The sequence below is a fragment of the Lipophrys pholis genome (assembly GCF_963383615.2).
Source record: "Lipophrys pholis genome assembly, chromosome: 15".
Lineage (NCBI taxonomy): Eukaryota > Metazoa > Chordata > Actinopteri > Blenniiformes > Blenniidae > Lipophrys > Lipophrys pholis.
Window position 1 is genome coordinate 21,011,331 of NC_137642.1, and position 21,287 is coordinate 21,032,617.

Here is a 21,287-nt window from a genome sequence, read left to right on the forward strand (position 1 = left end):
AACATTTCAAAAAACACTGTCATTGGTTTTTTTTTTTAAACGCAATGTGATGAACTGACTCCACTTACAAAGCATAGGCCGTGCTGCCGAGGCTCTTCATTGCTGCTTCCTCCAGCAGCAGAGCATTCTGGGTGCAGCTCAACACCAGGCTGTGGTCCTTGACATGGTGGCAGAAGGAAGCCAGCTGGCACCACACCTGCAGCTCCACCGCCGCGTCGCACCAGCTGCAGGCAGACGCCATGCTCACCAGCTTCAGGTGAGGAAGAAAAGACAGGGAAGGTGGCGAGAGGGAGGGAGGGGATATGGGGAAGAAAGGAGGGACGCAGGGGAAGACGAGCAGATATTGAAAAAGCGAGGGAGGGAATTAGGTAACCACAGGATAGGACAAATAGGGAAAACAAAGAAAATCAGGAAGTACAGGCAAGGGAAAAGACAAGAGGAAAGGGTACAGAGAGAGGCAAACAGGGGGCGCGTAATACGGAGAGGAATATGGTGTGATGAGTGATGGTAAAGGAGAAATGTGGATCAGATTCAGCAGAAGAAAGGATAAGCAGAGGGGGTGAATCAAAATGAGCAGATAGAAAGTGAGAGAGGAGGACCAAGGGCAGAAGAAAGGATGAGAGGCAGAGTGAAAGAGGATATAGGGGTAGTGTGGGGGAAAAAAAAAAGCCAAAGGGCCAGACTGTCAGAAAGAGCAATTGGCTATGAAAAAAAAGAAAGGCACAACACGCTTCACGACAGAAAGATGTCTGCTAAGCATAATCCAACTAAAGCACGATGATCAAGGCATGCGTGGGATTTTTTTTTTAATTATATTGACACATGATGAGATGCAGACGGGCTCGGCGGGTCAGCCTGGCATCTGTTGTTGCCATCTGGGCATCGGCTACTGGAGGGAAAACATACTGTGGAGAGACTGGGAGCGGAGAACTCCATATGCCTCGGGTCTCTGTTGCAATGGAACATCTCCACTCCGACCAGCACGCGCATCATCGCCGACACTTGCTCGGTCTCGCTCTGCAACACAGAGACAAAGAAAGACGGTGTGCTGTACATTTTTTTTTTTCTTGAGCAGTCCTCTTCTGACTACACCACCAGTCCCTTAAGTTTAATTACGACAAGAATACATAGACACACGTATTGCTGTTTGCCTATGAATTACACATGAGCATGCAGCCGGATTTCCATATTGTCTGTGTTCCACATGCTGCAGAGATGGCATTGTTGATAATGAATGACTTCCCATTGTGTGGAAAATGAGTTGATGAATGATTTATTGATTGCAATTAGAGATGAGCCCCCATTCATGTCAACGCCGCATTTCTTAATATGTATTGCAAGAAACAAATCTCATCAAGCTGTGACTCAAAGCGCATCAGGCTGAAGGAGGTCATGCGGGGCAGGATATTCTTGGCTAGTGATTGGTGGCAGGATTATGGTAAGTAATCATAACAAGGCTATTTATCTGACTAACTGAATAAGTGCCGTCTCCAAATTTTTGTCCCACTGTGAAGCGCTACAATCAGCAAGTACAGCGGTGACTTCACTGAGGGAGATACAATGCTGTGATAATTAGAGGGGAAAAGAAAACGAGTGCCTGGATTGATAAAGTAAGGGATTACTGGAGCGCCAATAAGTTTACTACTAATATATGACCATCTAACAGGTAGAAAAAAAACTTACAAAGATTACTGACATACTGAATAAATTCAGTATAATATGAAAAACCGTAATTGTTAGCAGTAGGTAGCATTAGCTACTTGGTAGTAAATGTCACAACACATACGACCAAACTAAGTAACATATCCAGACACACAACCATGGCGGCTTCCAGAGTGTCACGACTCCCAGGCCATACTCTCCTGGGACTTGGTAGTTTTATAGTAGTCACTCATAATAGCAATGCAACTTGGTTGGTGGTTTCATTACAAAAACAAACAATACCACCCACTAGTGGCCCAACATGCTAATTACATTATGATTAGGGCTCGACATTTCTGTGGAATCAGACATCATTTTCAAAATTTTGCTGTGTAAACACGAAACTTTGTGAAACAACAAAAAGCAAAAACGGAGCGTTGTCACTTGAAATGTGTCAACGACAGTAATTAATCTGCAAACACAGTAGCTGTGATGTATAAAATGTATAAGCAGCTCTAAATCAATGTTGGCTTCCCCTCATATAAGCTGCCTCGTGCTGTCTGCACGGTGTAATTCATTTATTCACTGATCTGTTGCTACTTTTTGAAGTTATACTTTTTTTCTTTGCATCCTCCTCTTTCGAGCACAATTGGTTGGCTTTAAAAATCACTTAATATACAAAATAACATTCGCGCGCCATCATTGGGCTTCAAACTGACCCATGTAACTTGAGCTGGACTCAATGAGTGACTCAAACTGACCTACACAGTGTTGATGGCTGAACTGGTGCAGCAATACATCAATGTGGACACTATGACAGCATTTTAATTGACATCAACATTAACAGGCATGTCAGTAATCATAAGCCCACTGCACCAAAAGTCCATTGTAGACCGACAATAAGCAGATGACCGTACCACAGTATATGTTGGAAATATGACATGACTATATTGTGACACGAAGCCAAAAAGCTGTCTAAGTAAGAAAAAACCCTCCCGCTCATACCAAATACTATGTTGTGTAATAAAAAGCTTTCCAATTAACTGTTCTTCTCCTAATACAGATATAGAAAGATGACAGTGCCTTGAAGTAAAAAATAAAGTAATTGTGCAGCAGGGGATGAAAATAGCTGTACTGTACTTCTTAATCATTCTTGTTACATCAAAAAGATGAGCAGAACTTTGAGGTTTGTACACTTAGATGGTTCTATTAGGGCTTATCCCCATTTTTTTACTTATTTTTTTAATAATCTCTGCGAACTCCATTCTAAAAGTGAAAAAGTTTACATGTAACCTAACAAAGTTTCGACTTTTGCCAGCATTCAGTGTACAAAGACTTCGGTGAACATTTCTCACTCTCGAGTGTGAACTTTGAGTATCAAGATCCACTTTTTTTCTGTGGCGTCAGCTCGTTCGTGAGCAGGGACACAGGCTGCAGTTAAATGAGGCAGCTGTAAAAGCTGCATGAATGTAATGAGGAGGATATCAAACTTTTTCATGCATAATCAGTACTGCATTTTGTCTTATCTTTATTGTGTTTTTGTAGTAGACATCTTGGTATCTCTGGTACTGTGTGTGATTGTTTTTGTTTTAAAAAAAACAGCATATGGTGCGCCTCAGGGGTCAGTTCTGGACACTACGCATTTTTCTACTTACATACCACCGCTTGGTGAGGGAAGTATATTCCATTTTCATGCAGATGACACCCAACTCTTTCTCTTTTGACCCAACAAAAAGGTCTCAGCTAATGATTCTCTCTGCATGCCTGAATGCCCTTCAAATTACTTTCTAAAACTCAAAACAGAAAAATTGAAAGTCATTTCGATACGTCCAGCCTCAAAAATCACCTTATTTCACACAAGCATCCTCTTTGAATTATTCTGTTTCACCTGAAATTGAAGAATCATTTTGAACAATTCAGTTTTTTTATCAGTTACACATAACTTTCAAGAGCCACACTCTTATGGTTGCCAAACACCTGGAAACTTCGAGAAATGCTTTTTTTAAATGTCTGTTTATTCAAATTGAGCATAAGCAAACTCTTCTTAAGAGTACTAACAAAACCATAACAGATCTCGCTTCACTCCTCTGGCCACGGTCCACATGAGAAAAAGTTTGAAGAAGTCAGTCTTGAGCACATCTGTGAGTGTTTCAGTACAAAATGTACCCAGAGGTCTCTAGGCAGATCTCTATTACTGATATCCACCAGTTCAGATTTTCATCAAATAACTACTCGCAACTCTTGCAAAAACAGCCATGCACCGAGTTGCCAATGGACCTTAAAAATGAAAATTACATGTACGTAGGTAAATAAATGGGGTTTTCTACATATGTGAGGATGAGCTTGATACATGCTGCTTGATAGTGATGTAAATCAGGAAGTTTGAAAAATCCCATTTCATGAAGGCCAGACAACATCCAGTACATCCCAATTTTCCACACTGATCACAGATACACGTTCACTTGAACAGTAAAGTAAAATAGGACATGGAAAACTACTTATTGTGTCATAGGGGGCCGCTGCCTTTGCAGCTTTCTGTTGGGCTCTGCAGCAGCTTCCTCCGATGACCCACTAGTGCAACAAAGTCCCTGGGGATCCTGCCCCATCACCATGGCGCAAAACTGACTAATAGGTGCTTGCAGATTAATTATGCCCTTTAGAGTTTATTTTACACCACTGGGGTGTTTAGAAGGACTACTGTAACAGCTACTTTTGAGATAGATACACTGGAGTTCTGATGTTTGTTTTGTCTTCTGGTTGTTTGTTATCTATTTTGGATTTTTAAAAATTCACCTTGAAGAGGAGCACGGTTTTGGATATATTGGCACTGACATGTACTATAAAAAAAATGCAAATGCTTGTGATTCTGATCTATTCTTAACTGTATAAATATTTAGAAATTAGAACATCAATTAATGAAGTCATTGTAGAACTTCACAAAACTGTAGAAACCTTTGAAGTGACAGACGGCGAGGTACCTCATCTTTCGGCACGTCCATCTTTGGACCAATCTGCTGCTGCAGGAGTCTCTTGATCTGCACCCACGTGGCCAACACCTGCTTTCGTGCAGCGAGGGGGACGGTCTCCGCGGAATTGTGGCATGTGGATACACGGAGGGCGTTTTCACACAGCTAAGAAGTAAAAACAATTGGGAAAATTTGCTTTGCACAGTAGAAGTCATGCTCATTTTTGTATTTTGTCATATTGATCTTGAAACTGCACCAGCTGCAAGTGTTTGCTTCGTTTAGTACAGGGGTCTGCAGCCCATGGCTCTGGAGCCACATATGGCTCTACAGCCCCTCTGTTGTGGGTTCCTAGTTAATATACATAAAGAAATGTACACAAAATGTAGACAATATGACGAGGGAAAGAAGAAGGAGATTGAAGAAGAGAGAGAGAGAGAGAGCACAGCTTCTAACATTTTGACGGAGCTGCTTCCTCCTCCGCAGACTCGTGACGTCAGTGGCATGGAAGTAACATACGTGTGACTTGACTGTTCAGACAGCGGCCGCATTGAAAGACATCAGACACACATCCGATTTGGCAGCACTTGTGATCGAGGCCTGGGTCGGGTGTGCAAACATCGAAACTGTCACAAAACAGATGGGATCTGGGTCACTTGTGAGCCGAAAATCGGAATTGGGTTGCATTTCCTCGCAGCGTGATCGTCGCCTTGGTTACACACTTTCAGTTAGGATTTCGAGCTAAGAAGCATTGTGACAAAGAAATAATCTACCCAACCAACTTTGATTTTGCTAACTTTATTTCACAAACTCAACCTCGCCCACATAATATTGAATAACCTTTTTGTGGTTCAAAGAGGACTACTATACAACTTGTGTGCGTAAGTCTCTATACGATCTTGACTCTTTTGTCAGCTCAGGACACAACAGGCGCCTACACAAAGAGCTCAGAATCCAGCAAGACTCTGTTTGAGACGGACACTCCATCTGACTCTGTTGCACTTGTTTATGAAAGCTGCATGAAAAAATGAGGGGGACACAACGAAATGTTGTTAAGAATTCACTGCTGAAGTGTCTTTCATCTGAAGTTAGAGCCGATATTCAAGGCAGATCCTTTGAGCGAAGAAAAGAAAGCAGACGAGTTATAATTGGAAGACAAGAGAATGTGGAAATGATACGTTAATAGCAGAAAGAAGCACCGTGATGAAAAAAAAATCCATGTAGGGAACTACAGTACATGCTTGGTTGTGTGTGTAATGCATGACTGGGTGATTTCAAAGATGAACTAACAAGAGAGGGTGGCATGGCAAAACATATGTCTTAATGTGGAATTAATGCTTCCCTGGCTCCAAATTCCTAAAATATATGCATATACACACACATATGGACCCTAAACAACATCTGTGGGAATGATACTCGCGTCTGTTGAGTGCTCGGCATCAAAAATGGTCTCCTTTACCCTTTTGACTGTATTAAGCAGTGATATATAGAATTAGAGATGAGAAGGAAATATAGAGCCCAAAAGCAGAAGCCATGAATGCACTGACTGCAACGGAGAGAAGCTTTACTAGTTTACTATTTTCAAAGTATCATAACAATGCCTCCTATTTCTTTTTTTCTTATTTTTTGTGGGGGAATCTGAAAAGTTAGAAGAAAGCAATCACAATCTAAGCTGTCTTTTTCGGGACTCCGAATTTGAATTTGAATGTGTAAAAGCTTTCAGAAAGTTGACGGCGTGTAAATGGGCCCATACATAATGTTAGTTGTGTATTGTCTGCACACCTACACACAGTGACACACACACACACACACAAAAGATTAGAATTTTGAGTTTCTGGACACGTCTTGCAAAAGATTTGGCAAAGTGCATTCCGAGATTATACACGCACTCCTCAACACACTCTGTTCAGCTCGTTGCTGAGATTCCAATCAGTTCTTAAGCTTCCGGGGCTGGGATTTCACACATTGTTTTCACAGAACAAAGATCAGAAAGTGTAAGGGGAGACAAAAGGGAAAAAAAAAATCAAAAGCTCAAACGCCCCCGTCAGTCTGAGAAGGAGCTGACAGAGGGCTAATCAACTGCTCCCACATTACCCATCTATAAAATCAACAAGACTCACAGCCAAACCTGCTTTGATCATTCGTGGTGTTAAACAGGTGGTTGTTTGAGCCGCCGTGAACACGTGACCAGGATGCTTCAAAGTAAAGAGAGTATTTAATCTTCTCGTCTTAACCTCACCAGCTTATATCCTGTATTGATTATCCTACAGAAGTGGTTGGTTCTGTTTGAAGTCCGTTTGGCATAAATTTAGTTCACAGCTTGGACTTTTGGTGGGGGGGAGGGGTTGGGCTGCAAACTTTTCTAGAGACAATCTGGGTCGTATTCAGGAAAAAAATAAAAAAATAAAAAAATTGTGAACCACTGTTTTACATTCTTATTTAAATATCTTTCGGATTCAACAAATTAGATTTGCAAATAAACGCGGATGTAAGGACTTTTTAATATAAACATAAGGACATGGAAGCATTCTAATGCATATGTGTACTCATGTGTGGAGGCAGGATGCTAATTCACTGTGACAAAGGATTCTTCCATCCACGCTCACCATCACACACCAGTCGATGTCGGAGAGAATTTATGTAAAAATATGGTTTCTATAGTGGGTGGCAGGGGGGTTTTTAGACACATGCTGATGACACTGATGTGTGGATGTTGTGCAGCCTGCGTGAAACTTTAACATTTCACATAAATACATCAGTGCTAATACGAATAACAAAACAGGTTTATTAATACATGAAATGCACTCATACGCTCTTTTTTTCCCCCGTCTCTACTTGCACACAGTGACATACCTCCAATGCTTTGCGGACATCCTGCAGGGCACCAGGGTCTAGAAAAACCCCTTGGACGCTGGCAGACTTCTCCATCCTCTTCTCGCCTCTGCTTTTGCCCTTGTCTGCTGCTGGAGCCGCCTCGACGCTGTCTGGTCCAGGCAACGGCTGGATCAGCCCCCGGGCCACAGCGTTGCACAGCAACACAAACAGAGCACGATTCCTAAAGAATGTAACACAATGAATGCTCCGAACTGGCATTACCTCCGATAAGAATAACAGAAAATTGAGCTGCAAGGACAAACATCTCAGTCTGGGCTATTCCTTAAATTAGAAAACCCTTTTTTTGTCCCCCCCCACAGATTTGGACAGGAAATATATGTTTCCCTGGCTGTGCTGTCACAAGGATGCTGCTGCATCTCAATATTTACACAATTATCGTTGCGCCCAAGGACAGTTCGGCTTGTTTTGAGGAGCATTCGCCGCTTATTTTCATAGCCCTCAAAAAAAAGAAGAGAGCATAAATTGTCCTCTATTCTGTGAGGGAGCTAAAGAATTGTGAATACATTTGGGTGTATTCTTCAGCAGTAAACCATGACTGCCTAAAAAGTTTGATTTTATTGAATATTGCTGCTATCAGCTAAAACATTTCTAATTTCCAAGTTTTACCTGCATCGCCTGGGTCTGTGTACACACGTATTCTCTGAGGCTGCATAAAGTGACTGTTGGTCTGATGAAACCCCCCCGAAACACGAGGAATATGTTCAAATATGTGGAGTCATCACTCTCCCGGTTTCTCAAATGCTGAGGTTTGTGAATAATAGCTGATGATTGATGAGAGCTGACACCAACAGCAAGATCACAGAAGTATTTTTAAAGTCGTCATCATTAGCGAAGGCCCTTTGAATTTTCTTTCGTTTTTCGTCACACTTGACTAAAAAAAAAAAAAAACTTGAAAAACTAACACTGATGTAGTGACTTTGACATACCCGGCGTACTCGGTCTTTCGGAGCATCTCCACCACACTCTGGAAGGTAGGAAGCAGGCGTTGGTAGTCCCCGGCTGCCAGCAAGTGGCTGTTATAGTTCCACAGGTAAATGGCCGCATTGCCTACGACCCACGGCTCTCTGATCTGTGCACCGAGCTCCCCCGCTCGCAAGAAACTGGAGGTGGCGTGGGCAGACAGGGCCTGAATCCACTCTCTGCAGAGATCCATAATGGAGTAGGATGGAGATGGAGATACACTGTAAGAGTTAGACTGAATAGTAATTATGTGGTGCCGTTTGACATGAATAATTTAACGAGAGGCAGGAGAGTTAATTACTTTACAAAAAAAAAAGTTTTGTTTCATGTGCGCCGATTGAAAGTTAAACACATTTCTGTCGTAAAAGAAAGGCGTTTCTAATTATATTTAATGAGTCACTTATATGCACACCTGGATGCACAGAAAAAAAAAACACATATTTCTGTGTTATGCTGCAATGTGACACAGGAAGAGTGCCCCAGTGGCTTTGGTAATTAAAACCAGTGAAAAGTTCTGTGACGTAAGGTAAAAGGAGCTATTATATTTTAGCTCGGGGAAGGCTGGGGTGGAGAACTATCCCACAAAAGGATTGAGTCCACCAAACAGATTCAGGTTTGATTTTAGGACCACAACTTGGAAGCCGTAAACTCATTTCCATAACACTTCATCAGGCAAGAGACCATATATGATAACTCCTGCAACTCTTCATTTTTCGAGCAAATAATAATGGAAGCATATTATTAGGGTTTTTCTAGAATTTGGAGCCTTGTGACTATGCAAAAAAAAAAAAAAACCTTGCACAAGAGACTTTAAGTCCATTTTCAAACATATGCCTCAACTAAATCTAGGAAAGTCACATTTGAGGTATGACAATGTATTAGTGAGTGCCCTGTGAATGGTTAAAGCCAAACTGAGATTTTTGTTCCAATGAAGTTCATTTGCTGTCAAAAAGAAGCCATGATAACGATGTTTTCCTGGTTAAAACAAAATCAGAAAAGCTGTTGTTTATCACTCTCCATCACTGTTTTACTGGTTCATTTCCAATGACTGGATTGAATAACTCCAATCAAATCCCATTTGACATAGTATTTGTAAACCCGACTGACTGACTCTGCTCGCTGCCTTCCAGGACACAGCTCCATGGAATCCATTAGCCTGACCATGTGTCTCTACCCGCTGCACACCAACTCACCCACCGTTCTCTCAAACCACTCCACCTTGCATTGTGCTGATGCTCTGTGCCACCCAGTGGACGTCCTTATGAACTAGACTGCCTCCCAGTCGAGGCCACTGGCTTGTGCCTCAGTGATGTGAACTACTATTTACCCTTCACCTGATGACTGCCCAGATCAATCAGGTTGGGTACTCCATGGGCTATTCGAGCAGGACCCTATGATTAGAGACCATCATTGGGACGTGAAATGTTCTGAGACAAAGGAGCAGACCACTACAGGACCCATTGCTGATGAGCCCAGCACACTCTCCAAAAGTCTCTGCTCCACTTCAGCCCAGCAGGGTGAGATCACCATCCCAACAAATACTTTCCTCAACCACTTCAGTGAAAGCCAATTATCGGCAACTGCTGTGTTTTATCGGTTTTCCTCTAGGCTGCGTCACGACTCCCCATAAATGATCACAAATGTAGACTCAAGTCTATGTTTCCATGTATTCAATGGCCAATTAAGAATAAATGTCTTTGTGTTTAGTTCGGGAGGTGGGAGGTGGATCTACTGTACATACACGCATTTTGAGATGCTCTAAGATTTAAAAAATAAAAACCTCATGGTGAATGTGTGCTTACACAATGCTTTTAAAATCTGACAACCATTTCAGCTTTTGTGTCTAAACATTCACTTGGTCTGGAATCTATATTCAGCTTTAGATATTAAGCTACTGGATCTCTGGTTGAGAACTACTGCCTCACAGTGACAACCTAAGTTTGTATGGTTTACATGTATGTGTGGTGCTTGTTCTCCGGCTTTCTTAGTTCAAAGATATGTGAGCGAAGTTAATAGGCATTGATGGACAGTGGTGATCGCCGACCAGTCCAGGCTGGACCTGATTTTTTACTCAATGTCAGCTGTGATTGGCTCAAATCCCTTTATGACCAGAACTTGGAAAAAGCTTGGAGATGGCTTGAGAGCAAAATGCTAAACGCACCTATTAAGGCCGCGAGCAACACACATCGAAAACACATAGAGGAGAATACCATTTAGAGGATGGAAAAACAAAAGTATGTAGGGATTTAAAGTGAGGAAAATATAAACAAAGCAAATCACCCTAGAGGACACACAAATATTGCCTCAGGCCTAGTCAAAGAGGTGCAGACATACACGATTATGTAACACTATAGAGGAGAGGTGTCAAACAGTTTCTGGTAAGAGGGTCTAATCTGGCCCTCCAAACCAAAACATGCAGAATGCAACAGCTATAGGAGAAGTTTTTTGGACATTTCACCATATTTTCCACCAGAAGGCATCAATAAAATTGGCTTTATGTTGAGATTGTAGTCATTTTTGGGAATAGCTGTTTGGTTTTGTGACGATATAGACCTTTTCATCACATATACTCTGCGCCACAACAACCAAAAAATATTACAATTTAAATTGAAAGTTTTTTATGTCACTATTTTACTGGCCCAGCTCACTCAAGATAAAGCTGTTTGCGGCTCTTTAAACTAAAATGTTTTTGACACCCCTGCTGCATAGTCAAACATTTAAAACTATTACATCTAAAGCTTTGATCATATAGAAGGTTTACATATCATCCAGGAATTATGGTCCTGGAAAATGCAAAAGAAGTCTGTATTACTGGTTGCTACCTAAAATCTGAATGCAAATCAAAATAGTAGAAGATTATATTGTCTATTTTTGTGTTGTCCAGCATGTGTGGGAATATTGTGTGCACACCTGTAAATAATCCACTGCGCGTCTTCCTCTGAGACGCGTCCCTCCGCTGGGAGAACAGCAGGACTGTTGAGCTGCACCCCCTCCGCCAGCAGCTTCTGGATCGTGGCCTGAGCGAGACAGAATAGATTCATTTCTCAGCCTCCAGAGACGATACCGAAGGTGACTTCCTGCTTTGACAGCTTCACAATAAAAGGAGAAGAGAAGACCTCCCACTACGGGGAATGACAGCTCATCGAGAGGCGTTAAAGCTCAGCTACGCAGATCAAAGAAGGGAATCTTGAGCCTTTTACTGCAGTGCCAACTCAGGTAAGACAAGTGGAAGTGGCCTTCATCATCCGATTGAGAGGACTGTTTCTTTTAAACGAAGGACTCATTTTCCAGAGCTCAAAAAAAGGTAACGCTGTGTCATAGAACAAAGAGAGAGATACACGAGAGGAGCAGGAGGAAAGGCTACAGCGTGTGTCAGTTTTGGCAAGGTCGTGTCGTTGCCGCGGATCATTGTCTCCATTTTCTTCAAAGAGCTGTCAAAGCTATAACATCTCCATAGACTTAAAGACTTAGTCCTGCCGGCTCGATGTGAAGGGAGATTACACGCTAGGACAAGCTCATGAGACAAGCACAGCAATCTCTGACTCCCACCCATCAACAGCTGCCTCACAGGCTTGTTTAAAATGCCATAATGCATGTCTACTTTGTCAAGCAGTTATGATTTCTCAAAAAAAAAAAGGGGCTTAAGCTAGAAAAACGTGGAATTTTGCAGTCCTAAAAGTCCTTGTGACCATTAGGACCTCACAAGAAAAACAAGCAAATCCAGGTAATCTTCAAATAAAAGCCTGTCAGGCCATAAAATTGACCTTAACCTTGCTGAATTATGCACATTAACATGAATAATGAGAAAGGGTCACAATACAAAGGCAGACAGCCGAAGGGCTTTGTGTCTCATCTGTGGAAGAAAATAAATGGCCTCACAGTGTTTGTCTGACCCTCTTTCAATATCAAAACCCCCCAAAAATATATTGTGGTCAGTTGAAAATCTGCTAATCGTTGCACATCAAAAAACTGAATCCACTTGGCTTCAGTTTTAACATTCTATAAACAATATGTGCTTTCATGGGTGGGAAGACTCTGCAATTAGACTTCATAAACAGTCTATTCTGTATTGTTTTATAATGTTAGACTCGATTATGCTTTAAATTCAGAATCAATGAAATGATGAATGATATTGCAGGCCACCTAATTTACTTCTGTTACTGCAAAAAACATTGATAATGCATGTCAGGCATTTCCTTCTGGGGTCACCACTGTGGATCACGTGAGCTAAATGTTTTATTTGACACAAGTTTTAGGAAACCAGACACACATGTGCACAGAGAACAATACCCCAAAGTTTTCGGTTTTCATTTGAAAACATAAACGTTTAAACACGGCCTTAGTTTACGCTTGTCAGCTGTTTCTAACTGGTCTGGTTTTTGAATTTGACTCGACTTTGTCCTTTGAATACCTTAGCAATCTGCTTTATTGTGTCCCAAACTTTAATTCCTTCCCGATTCTTGTTTGCCTTTTTGGCATGATGCATTCAGATGTGAATGATGTCACAGTGTATAATGATTTCATATCACCAAAAACAATATCATTACATCTTCCTGCCAAGATGATGGAATTTATAAGATTAAAGACATCATCAATTGAAGAAAACAAAACAAAACTGTGTCTTTGGGTTGTTAATTTATCTCTTGATATCGTCCTAGAACTCATTATCAGAATATTTCCTACATCAAATGCCATCCTTTTCTTTCACTGCAAAACATTGTCGAATGTTAGATGACTCATCCTGCAGTCATGTGTGCATCCGACATCTACAGCCAAAAGAAATGCAGGGGCAGCTTGATGAAGAACAACAGAAGCATCAGCTTTTGAGTAGTGGCTCATAAAAACATTGGTGTCTAATACAATGCTAATGGTGCTAATAGCTACTGGGGATGTCAATCAAATTTGAAAGACTCTACGTTGAGAAATACATATGTGCAATTTAAATATCACTTTTACATCAATTCATGACACCTTTGATGAGAAGAAATGGAGTTGATATTGTACTAAGTGAATATGAGAGGTACTATGGAGCCACCATGCTCTCTACATGATGGTGGTTTGTCATTGTCCTTCAGAAATGAGCTCACTTCAAAATCATCAGGATGGCCACACATGGAAAATTTTAAACCTGTATAAATCATTCATCGTTGATGGTCTGTTCACTCAAGTGCAGGGTATCCACTCCAACTGCACTAATGCACCCTCAAACCATCAGTGGTGCTGGGGTTTGAACTGGTCACAAACAGCCAGCAGAATAGTTTCTCTCTCTTCTTGAACCTGGAGGACACAGCCTCCATGATTTTCAAAGAGAATTTTAAACTTGGATGGATTGGACCACCTTTCTTCTTTGCTTCAAGTTCATCTCAAAGGAACTCGCAGGCAGTTGGAGCTGCTTCAGCGTTGTGTTATAGTCTTGTCATCGCTGAGCCTTAACATGCATTAGTGGATGCAGTGATGAACTGAGCTCACAGACGATGACTTCCAGCAGTGTCCTTGACACCGTGCAATGATTTCTGCACATTCATATTTGCTTTTGACTGAGGGAACAAAAATCTAAACAATGCTTGTTTTCAGCTTTGTACCTGATAAGAGATTTTAATAGATCCTTGTAAACCTTTGAAGGATATTAATTAGGATGATATTGTATATAGATGCAGTATTTAAGAATTGTTATACAGTACATATCTAGGACATATACAAGGAAGCTGAGCAAAATGCGCGTTAACATAATTAGTTGTGAAACAGTGGATATTTGTTTTTTTTTGCATTACCCAACTCTTGTTGCTAGTATCAAATTTATTAGATTGACAAAAACAATGTGTGTGTTCAATGATGGCAGCTTTCAATTCAATCAAATATCATTTGAATCTATATTTATATTAGAGATGCACCAATACCAGTATCAGATACAGGTACTGATATCGGTACCGACATTCACTACACATGAAAGATCCTCGAAACTACCTGGCGAGTATTACGTGACGTTATGCGTTAGCATAACACTGGCGTATGGAGTATAAATTAGACTTCATGGCATTCGTATCGGTCCTCACTATTGGCAAGTAGCTGAAAGGTTGCTACTAGTACTTTAAAAAAATGGTATCGGTGCATACCTAATTCATCTTTCATCTAATGTCCAGAAACGTTCCCTGTGTACACTTAAGGACAAGCGATAACAAGAACACACCTCGGCACTGAGGAAGTGAATTTCAGCTAGAAGGCGTAGCATGTTCACACAGCTTTGGCTTCCACTGCATTCAGCGCAGCTTTCTCCCTCCGAGCATCTGCACTCTACAGAGGATGGACAAAACCCGTCATGGTAAATCTCTCAGTTGCAGTATTTACGTCATTATCATTGTCATTATCGGTGCATTACAACTACGGCATTCGTCACCTAAATCAAATCTGTTGTAAGAAAATGATTCATACACAGACAATAAAATGACACTATCTTGTGATTCCAGTATATATATATATATATATATATATATATATCCTCGGCTTGATTAACTGTGATTTAGTTTAATAAGGTCTTGCAGAGAATCAGGGTTATTTCATTTCTTTTATTGTCAACCGGAGAATCATTTATCCTCTTACTGTCAGACTTGGAAATGTTCCATCTTCCATCATCGTAAAGCAAACAGAAACGGCAAGCGGCCCGACACACGTCCCACACTTCCAGCTTCCTGGCTGTCTTTGAGAGTGTTGCCCAAAGGTTCACCCTGAAAAGGCAGAGAAATAAAGATGACTCTTACAAGAGTCTCTTTGGAAAGGTCGAGGTCAGGACAAGGACATGTCTATGACATGTATAGCATGTTTATTTTTGCAGATTCATGAATAATAAATATGTACTCTCCTCTCACTCGTGACCATTAAGCCCTCCAGCTTTGATGTGCCCACTTTCTTAGAGTAATGACATGTGGGGATACCAACTATGTGCCATGAAAAGGAAGACGTAACAGAAAGGTTGCAAACTTCTGTAGTTGCACAACAACTTTAAACGCACCAATAGATCAAACATTCATTAGTATCTCGCATTCAGTAAAAGCAAGAAGTAACAAATTCAACCGGGCTATAAATGTCGGACGATACCGGCAATTTTCCAGCTGGTTTCTCGGAAAGAGCAGGGAATAAAAAATAATGGCTGAGAAAATGTTACACCAGTAAAAATACATTGATCTACATACATGCTTTGTACAAAATCTCACCTCTCTGTACTCTCCGCGTCAGCGTCTTGCCTGGCCAGGTGTCCATCCACCTTCTGCACACATGTGGAGTGATGCTGAGCCTCTGCCGCAAGCTGAGCCACTGGTTCACTCCCAGCACTGCCTACGGGAACTACACAATGCATGCATGAGTCAAAGTTTATTAATACGGGAAAAGGCTTTTGTATTTAATATCGATAATGAATCACTGTAAGTTTTTGGGTTATTTAGCATTACAAAAGATTTAATCTCTCTAATGCATGATGTTTCAGGAACGGTTGTGCAACGTACTCAATATCAGTGCCTGATTACCAGCAAGTTTCAACAAACAAAAAGTTGCAATCAAAAGAAAATTCTGAAAAGATACTCTTTCCAGTTCAAACAGATACTATACATATTGTCAGTTCTTACTGAAGTGCATCAATAGTGACAACAGTATTGAGGTATTTGTGCTTGTGAGCAGAATGGCAAAGTACACAATCGTGGCAACGCACGTCTCATTGACGTACATCTGAGGAGGAACACAAAATTTCAACAACGTTACATGTTGCAATTAATTCATTGTTGTCGGCTCAAGGGTTACCACGCATACGGGCTTTGAAGCTCAAAATACGGTGATTAAGCAGCTTCGTCTGGGAGGGGATGCCTCAGGTTCAAGAACAAAGACGAAGTGGTGCCTCCAGGGAGCAAAGCTTTTAACCCGTGCCTGCAGCACGAGCACTTTGACTCGCTGTCAGTGGCCACTTCTTCTCTGGGTCATTAGAACGAACTGCATGTCCATTGGACCAAGGAGCCTGAGATCAAAGCATCTCCTCGAGCACAGGCCCGACCGCAGCGGGCAATCGATGGGGTTTCAATGTGAGGAACACTCGAAAGGCACTCTCAGTTTCTCTGCGAAATAAGGGAACAACTTTGAAACAACGCTACCATGAAAAGTTCAAATCTGGACACTGAGAGATGGAGACAGTCTCCTTATACTGAGAGGAGTTGGCGCAGCCTTTTAGGTGCTCTTGACTGGGGGCTTATTTAGCACAGATCAATGTAACTCTGTGACACCAGCACACTCCGAAAATTCGCAAAGCGCTTAAAAATTTTATGTGTGCCACAGTTCAAAACACAAGATAAATGTTTGATTATTCAAATGTATATCTCCCTGGTCTGTCGGCCTTTTTTCCCCATTATTAATGCAATAGGACTCATTAAATGAACTTCAAAGAAAATAAAGAAATAATAATAGAAACAGAGTGAGCCACACCAACAAGCTCACAGAGAACTGAGACCAAGAGGCAGAGCGAGAGCGAGCGAAGTGGAACAAATGGGGAGTTAAACACAGACTGGAGTGCAGACTGGAGTAGGTAGAGAGCAGAAAGAAAGTGTACAGTGTGAATGTACTTTTTAATAGGTGCATTGTGGGTACTTCACAGTTGACCTAATGTAAAAGTCAACTTCAAGTGAAATGATAGCTTCCCACAAATAATTTATTTCATGAGGCAGAACTGGCCTGCCAGAGTCCAATCCGGCCCGCAAGATAAAAACTTATTTATAAATCACAATGTTATCATTCACTGGTTCGACCCACTTGAGATAAAATTGCGGGGGTTTGTGGTCCCTGAACTAAAGTGAATTTGACCCCCCCATGCTCTAAAAGTATTAATTTTTTTCTTACCCTTTATCCTGATTACAGTTCCAAATACAGATAGAAACGGCACAAAGAAAGTACAAAACAATTACATATAGAAATGTGTACTTTTTGATGTGCCGTCTGCATCCAGGACCATCTGAAAATCATCAGGAGCCAAAAGCAGCCCTGCAGTGACCAGAATGGAACGACTCTGTGCTTTATCTTCAGGCTGCATCTCTCTGATCTGGAACGGATATGAAAAAATGACAATGTCAGCATTCCATCGTGTCCCTTTAAACCTGCCCAGCTCAGTTTTTAGAGACAGGGTCCCCACTGCTTTCACTGTGATGATGACTAATACAAATGTGTTCAATAAAAAGCCCCGTCCCTCTGCGGCTTAAATGTTGATGTCGAACACTGTGTAATATTAGGATTAGGCAGTGTGACACGGGGGGGGGGGGGTTGTAAGAGGACCTGCTGCATCAGCACTGAGGCTTTATCTTCGTTACGGGAGGGTGTTTGGTAGAGGGTCTGCCTGAGCTGCGAGAGGCGGAACGCTGACGACAGGCGCTCTTGCAGAGCTCCGTTATCCAGCAGCAGGGCTTTCCGAAGGTGAGTCAAAGAGGCCGCCAGGCACCCCTCCTCCTCTTCAATCGCCGCCAGCTCGGAGTGGACCTGACAGCGCATCTCCAGGAACATACTGTAAAAGTCACATAGAAAAACAAAACCACTGTACACTGTGAAGAGACCAAACTCTCCGAGTTAGCTTTCTGAAGTCTGCACAATAACAATGAGATTTACTTGGGAAAAAAGAAAAAAAACTACTTAAAATTTGCTCTTTATAAAAGGTAACAACCGAGTTCATTGAAGAAAAATGTGAAATGTTTTCATACAATAAACCATGATAATAACATTCACTATGTGAAACTAAAACACAGGGATTTCATGAATGTATAGGTTGGCACTACTAAAGCTTATTTCATTATTTTGTCACCACTACACCAAAAAGTAATTCTATTGTAAAAAGGTGTCTTTAAATAAAACAATTGATTATTTTACCATCAGCGTCTATATTTTCCCCATGATTTCTTCTCAAAAATATTAGAAGAATAGCCATTTCCCACACTTTAGGCAATTTTTTTTTACCCATTTACATAATGTTTCAGGACAAAATGCATAATTTTTGTGTTTTCATTTCAGAAAGAGAAAAGTTTTAACGTTTACACAGCAACGTTCTGAGAACGATGTCACAGGAAAAACACCCAAAATCCACACAGAATGGACTCCAATCCATTTCAGAGAGAAATTGACAAAAACCTTTGCATGTCTTCTAGAGCACTGGCCACCCGTAGCAGTGGTTGCTTTACACGTTTCCTCAGGTTATGCTGCAACAGGGGCAGGCAGAGACCCCACTGTGTGGCACACACTGCCTGCACAGCCTGAGGGGTCCCCTCTCTCACTGCAGTCCGCAGCCACTGATCCAACCTGCCTACTTCCTTCAGACGGGCCTGCGGGATGACAACAACAGATTGGGAATGTCTCCCGTAGCAGTGACGGCACAACACTTCCATCACTTGGCAAGTAGGGCTTGGATCTTAGTGCCAATTGCTTGAATGTGACAGTTTTCACACTGCGCTATGAAATATGATTACTAGATCGTGTTCCCTCCGGCAGTTGTGGTGCTTACACAGGAAAAACTTCAGGAAAATTAAAAGAAATTTGGGTGTAGATTCAATAATTCTTTGAAACTTATGTGCCAATTATAAATCGGTAGAGCTTCCATGGCCTTTGATTGGCCCCCTTCTGTGTCCCCTCATTTATTATTAGTGTAAAGTCAGTGTAATTTAAAGAGGATGTAAACCTGAACGCTTACGACTAGACTTCTGCTCGTATTTTCACAAAATATTAGCAAACAGTCAATCGAGCTACTGCCAAAGGCTTCACTGCTGTGGTGGAAACACATGGCTCATATTTGACACATATCACAGATCACCTCTACACTGGCTTTGGAATAGTCGTTCATCTTCGCGCCCTTCTTCAGCAGGTTGAATTTACAGTTGACACATTCCATTATTATGCGTTGGCCGGCACTCTAAAATGGCAAATACACACGGGAAATCCAAAGTCAGTGTTCAGCAGTACATTGAGGAAAATATGACAAAGCTACTAATTCTTTTTTTTTTTCCCCCCAATTCAATTCAGTCACCTCAAGGCACTTTTACAGATGAAAACCCAACAATTGCACATGAGCGAGTATAAGAGACGGTGGAAAGGAAAAACTCCCTTATTGCAGGAATAAACCTTTGCGAAACTATGGGGTTGTGGAAATAGCAAATTAATTCAAATTGAATAGAGAATCCTTAACCCCTTCCCGAACGAGGATTTTAATCCTTTTCCACAATCTGTCTGTCTGTCCTGTAAAGTAGAATAAGTTCATTTTACTTTTTTTGTGGAAGGTGACAAGTTTCCATATACTTTTTTATAAGTTTTGTAAACTTAAGTAAGCAGTGCTTCTATAATAGTCAATATTGTGATCTCGCAACCCAAAGTAATGTTTTGTGGTTAGTCAGGGTTTTCGATTCATGCTTACTATTCCCTTATAAGCAAATGCTACTGGCATTAACTGAGTGATAAGAATTTGATTAATCGAAATAAGAAGTACCTAATATCAGTACAATATCTAGTACAATCAGCAATATAAGTGCAAGTTCATTCTAATTAAAACAGGCAAAAACATGCTCTGCAGATCCAGGTCACACTCCATAATCCAAATCAAGACGGAAGCCAAATGAGCATGAATAAGATTAAGTGAGAGCTTAATAAGATTATGATTATGTGTCCAAATGTTGGAAAAGATTAAATATTGCCGACAACTTGGATTTTCTAATAAAGGACGACAGTTTTTATTAACTTGTTTTAAACACCTGAGTAAGCCTCAGCTAGCATTTTTAACTCATCACAATGTTAATATTTAGAGAGCGTCCTTTTCTCTCCTTCTATCCCCGAACCGGAACAGCAGCAAGTCTCCACCTCTGAGTCTGGTTCTGCAGGTTTCTTCCTGTTAAAAGGCAGGTTTATTTTCCTTTCCACCATCGCCCACGCTTGCTCATCTGGGATTGTTGGGTTTTTCTCAGTAAAAGTGTCTTGAAATGACTGTGTTGTATTTAGTGCAATAGAAAAAAACCTGAACTGAATTGAACTCGACGATGTTATCCTTTCATGAAATTTTCTCCAGTGTAAGAAGTGTCCACAGTGTCAAGAACTATTCACCATTTCAATCATAAGAATAATATATTGTTGAAGTGAAATGCTCAATCCCTTCAGTTCCTCAATAATTCATCTGAGGTGTTGTGTAGTAGCTTCTATTTAAGAGTCAGCGTTATATTTTGTGTGCTCGTGTGTGTGTGTGTGTGTGTGTGTGTGTGTGTGTGCACATGTGCGTGTGTGTAGGGCGTAGAGTTCTAGCTAGCGCGATTACCGCCGGGGTCTTTAAAGAGAATATCGGACACTCACAGCCTCTCCCGCCGACTTGAGCTCTTTCAAACAGTCGGCAGCTACTTTCTGATGCTTCACTTGCAAGGCCAGCAGAGCCAGCTCCAGGAGGAAGGCAACTCTGCAAATCCCAGATAAAACATAATTTATACAATTCACAACCCCTCAGTACAGTAATCTGAGCTGCGCGCTGCCCTTGGGATAGGCATATGTGGGTTTATAGTGCCAGGAGGTTTTAAGGAAGAGGACGCAGGAGCGACCAATAATCTTGTGTGCAATTTGATTGGGACGCTTTGGGTCACAGACCTGTGAGGTGGCTGGATGGGTGAGGGGCACTGTGGATCTTTTGACATGGCAGCCCCGCTGGGCACTTTGGTACGAACCACCAGCAGATCCAAAATCTGCTCAAGCTCAGCAGAATCCTCGTCTGTCAGCATGTTCTTATTTATTTCTCCCAAGCTGCTGCAAACATCAGAAAAAAAAAAAAGCAACTGTGAGCTTTAGCCTATA

At 41.4% G+C, this 21,287-nt stretch overlaps 1 protein-coding gene across 1 annotated transcript in view; it reads right to left on the minus strand.

Moving 5' to 3' along the window:
- The window catches only part of cfap46 (cilia and flagella associated protein 46), a gene marked incomplete at its 5' end in the record, with an annotated part of 54,790 nt that extends 33,576 nt beyond the window's left edge, over window positions 1-21,214 (minus strand). The window contains 15 exons of the mRNA XM_080481087.1: window positions 69-250; window positions 907-1,017; window positions 4,620-4,772; window positions 7,458-7,659; window positions 8,426-8,638; window positions 11,370-11,476; window positions 14,647-14,750; window positions 15,057-15,181; window positions 15,668-15,797; window positions 17,412-17,529; window positions 17,760-17,985; window positions 18,603-18,793; window positions 19,279-19,377; window positions 20,799-20,898; window positions 21,084-21,214. Coding sequence (XP_080337213.1) covers window positions 69-250; window positions 907-1,017; window positions 4,620-4,772; window positions 7,458-7,659; window positions 8,426-8,638; window positions 11,370-11,476; window positions 14,647-14,750; window positions 15,057-15,181; window positions 15,668-15,797; window positions 17,412-17,529; window positions 17,760-17,985; window positions 18,603-18,793; window positions 19,279-19,377; window positions 20,799-20,898; window positions 21,084-21,214 — 2,192 coding nt within the window. The remainder of the gene's footprint in view (window positions 1-68; window positions 251-906; window positions 1,018-4,619; window positions 4,773-7,457; window positions 7,660-8,425; window positions 8,639-11,369; window positions 11,477-14,646; window positions 14,751-15,056; window positions 15,182-15,667; window positions 15,798-17,411; window positions 17,530-17,759; window positions 17,986-18,602; window positions 18,794-19,278; window positions 19,378-20,798; window positions 20,899-21,083) is intronic.
- Window positions 21,215-21,287: the final 73 nt, after the last annotated feature.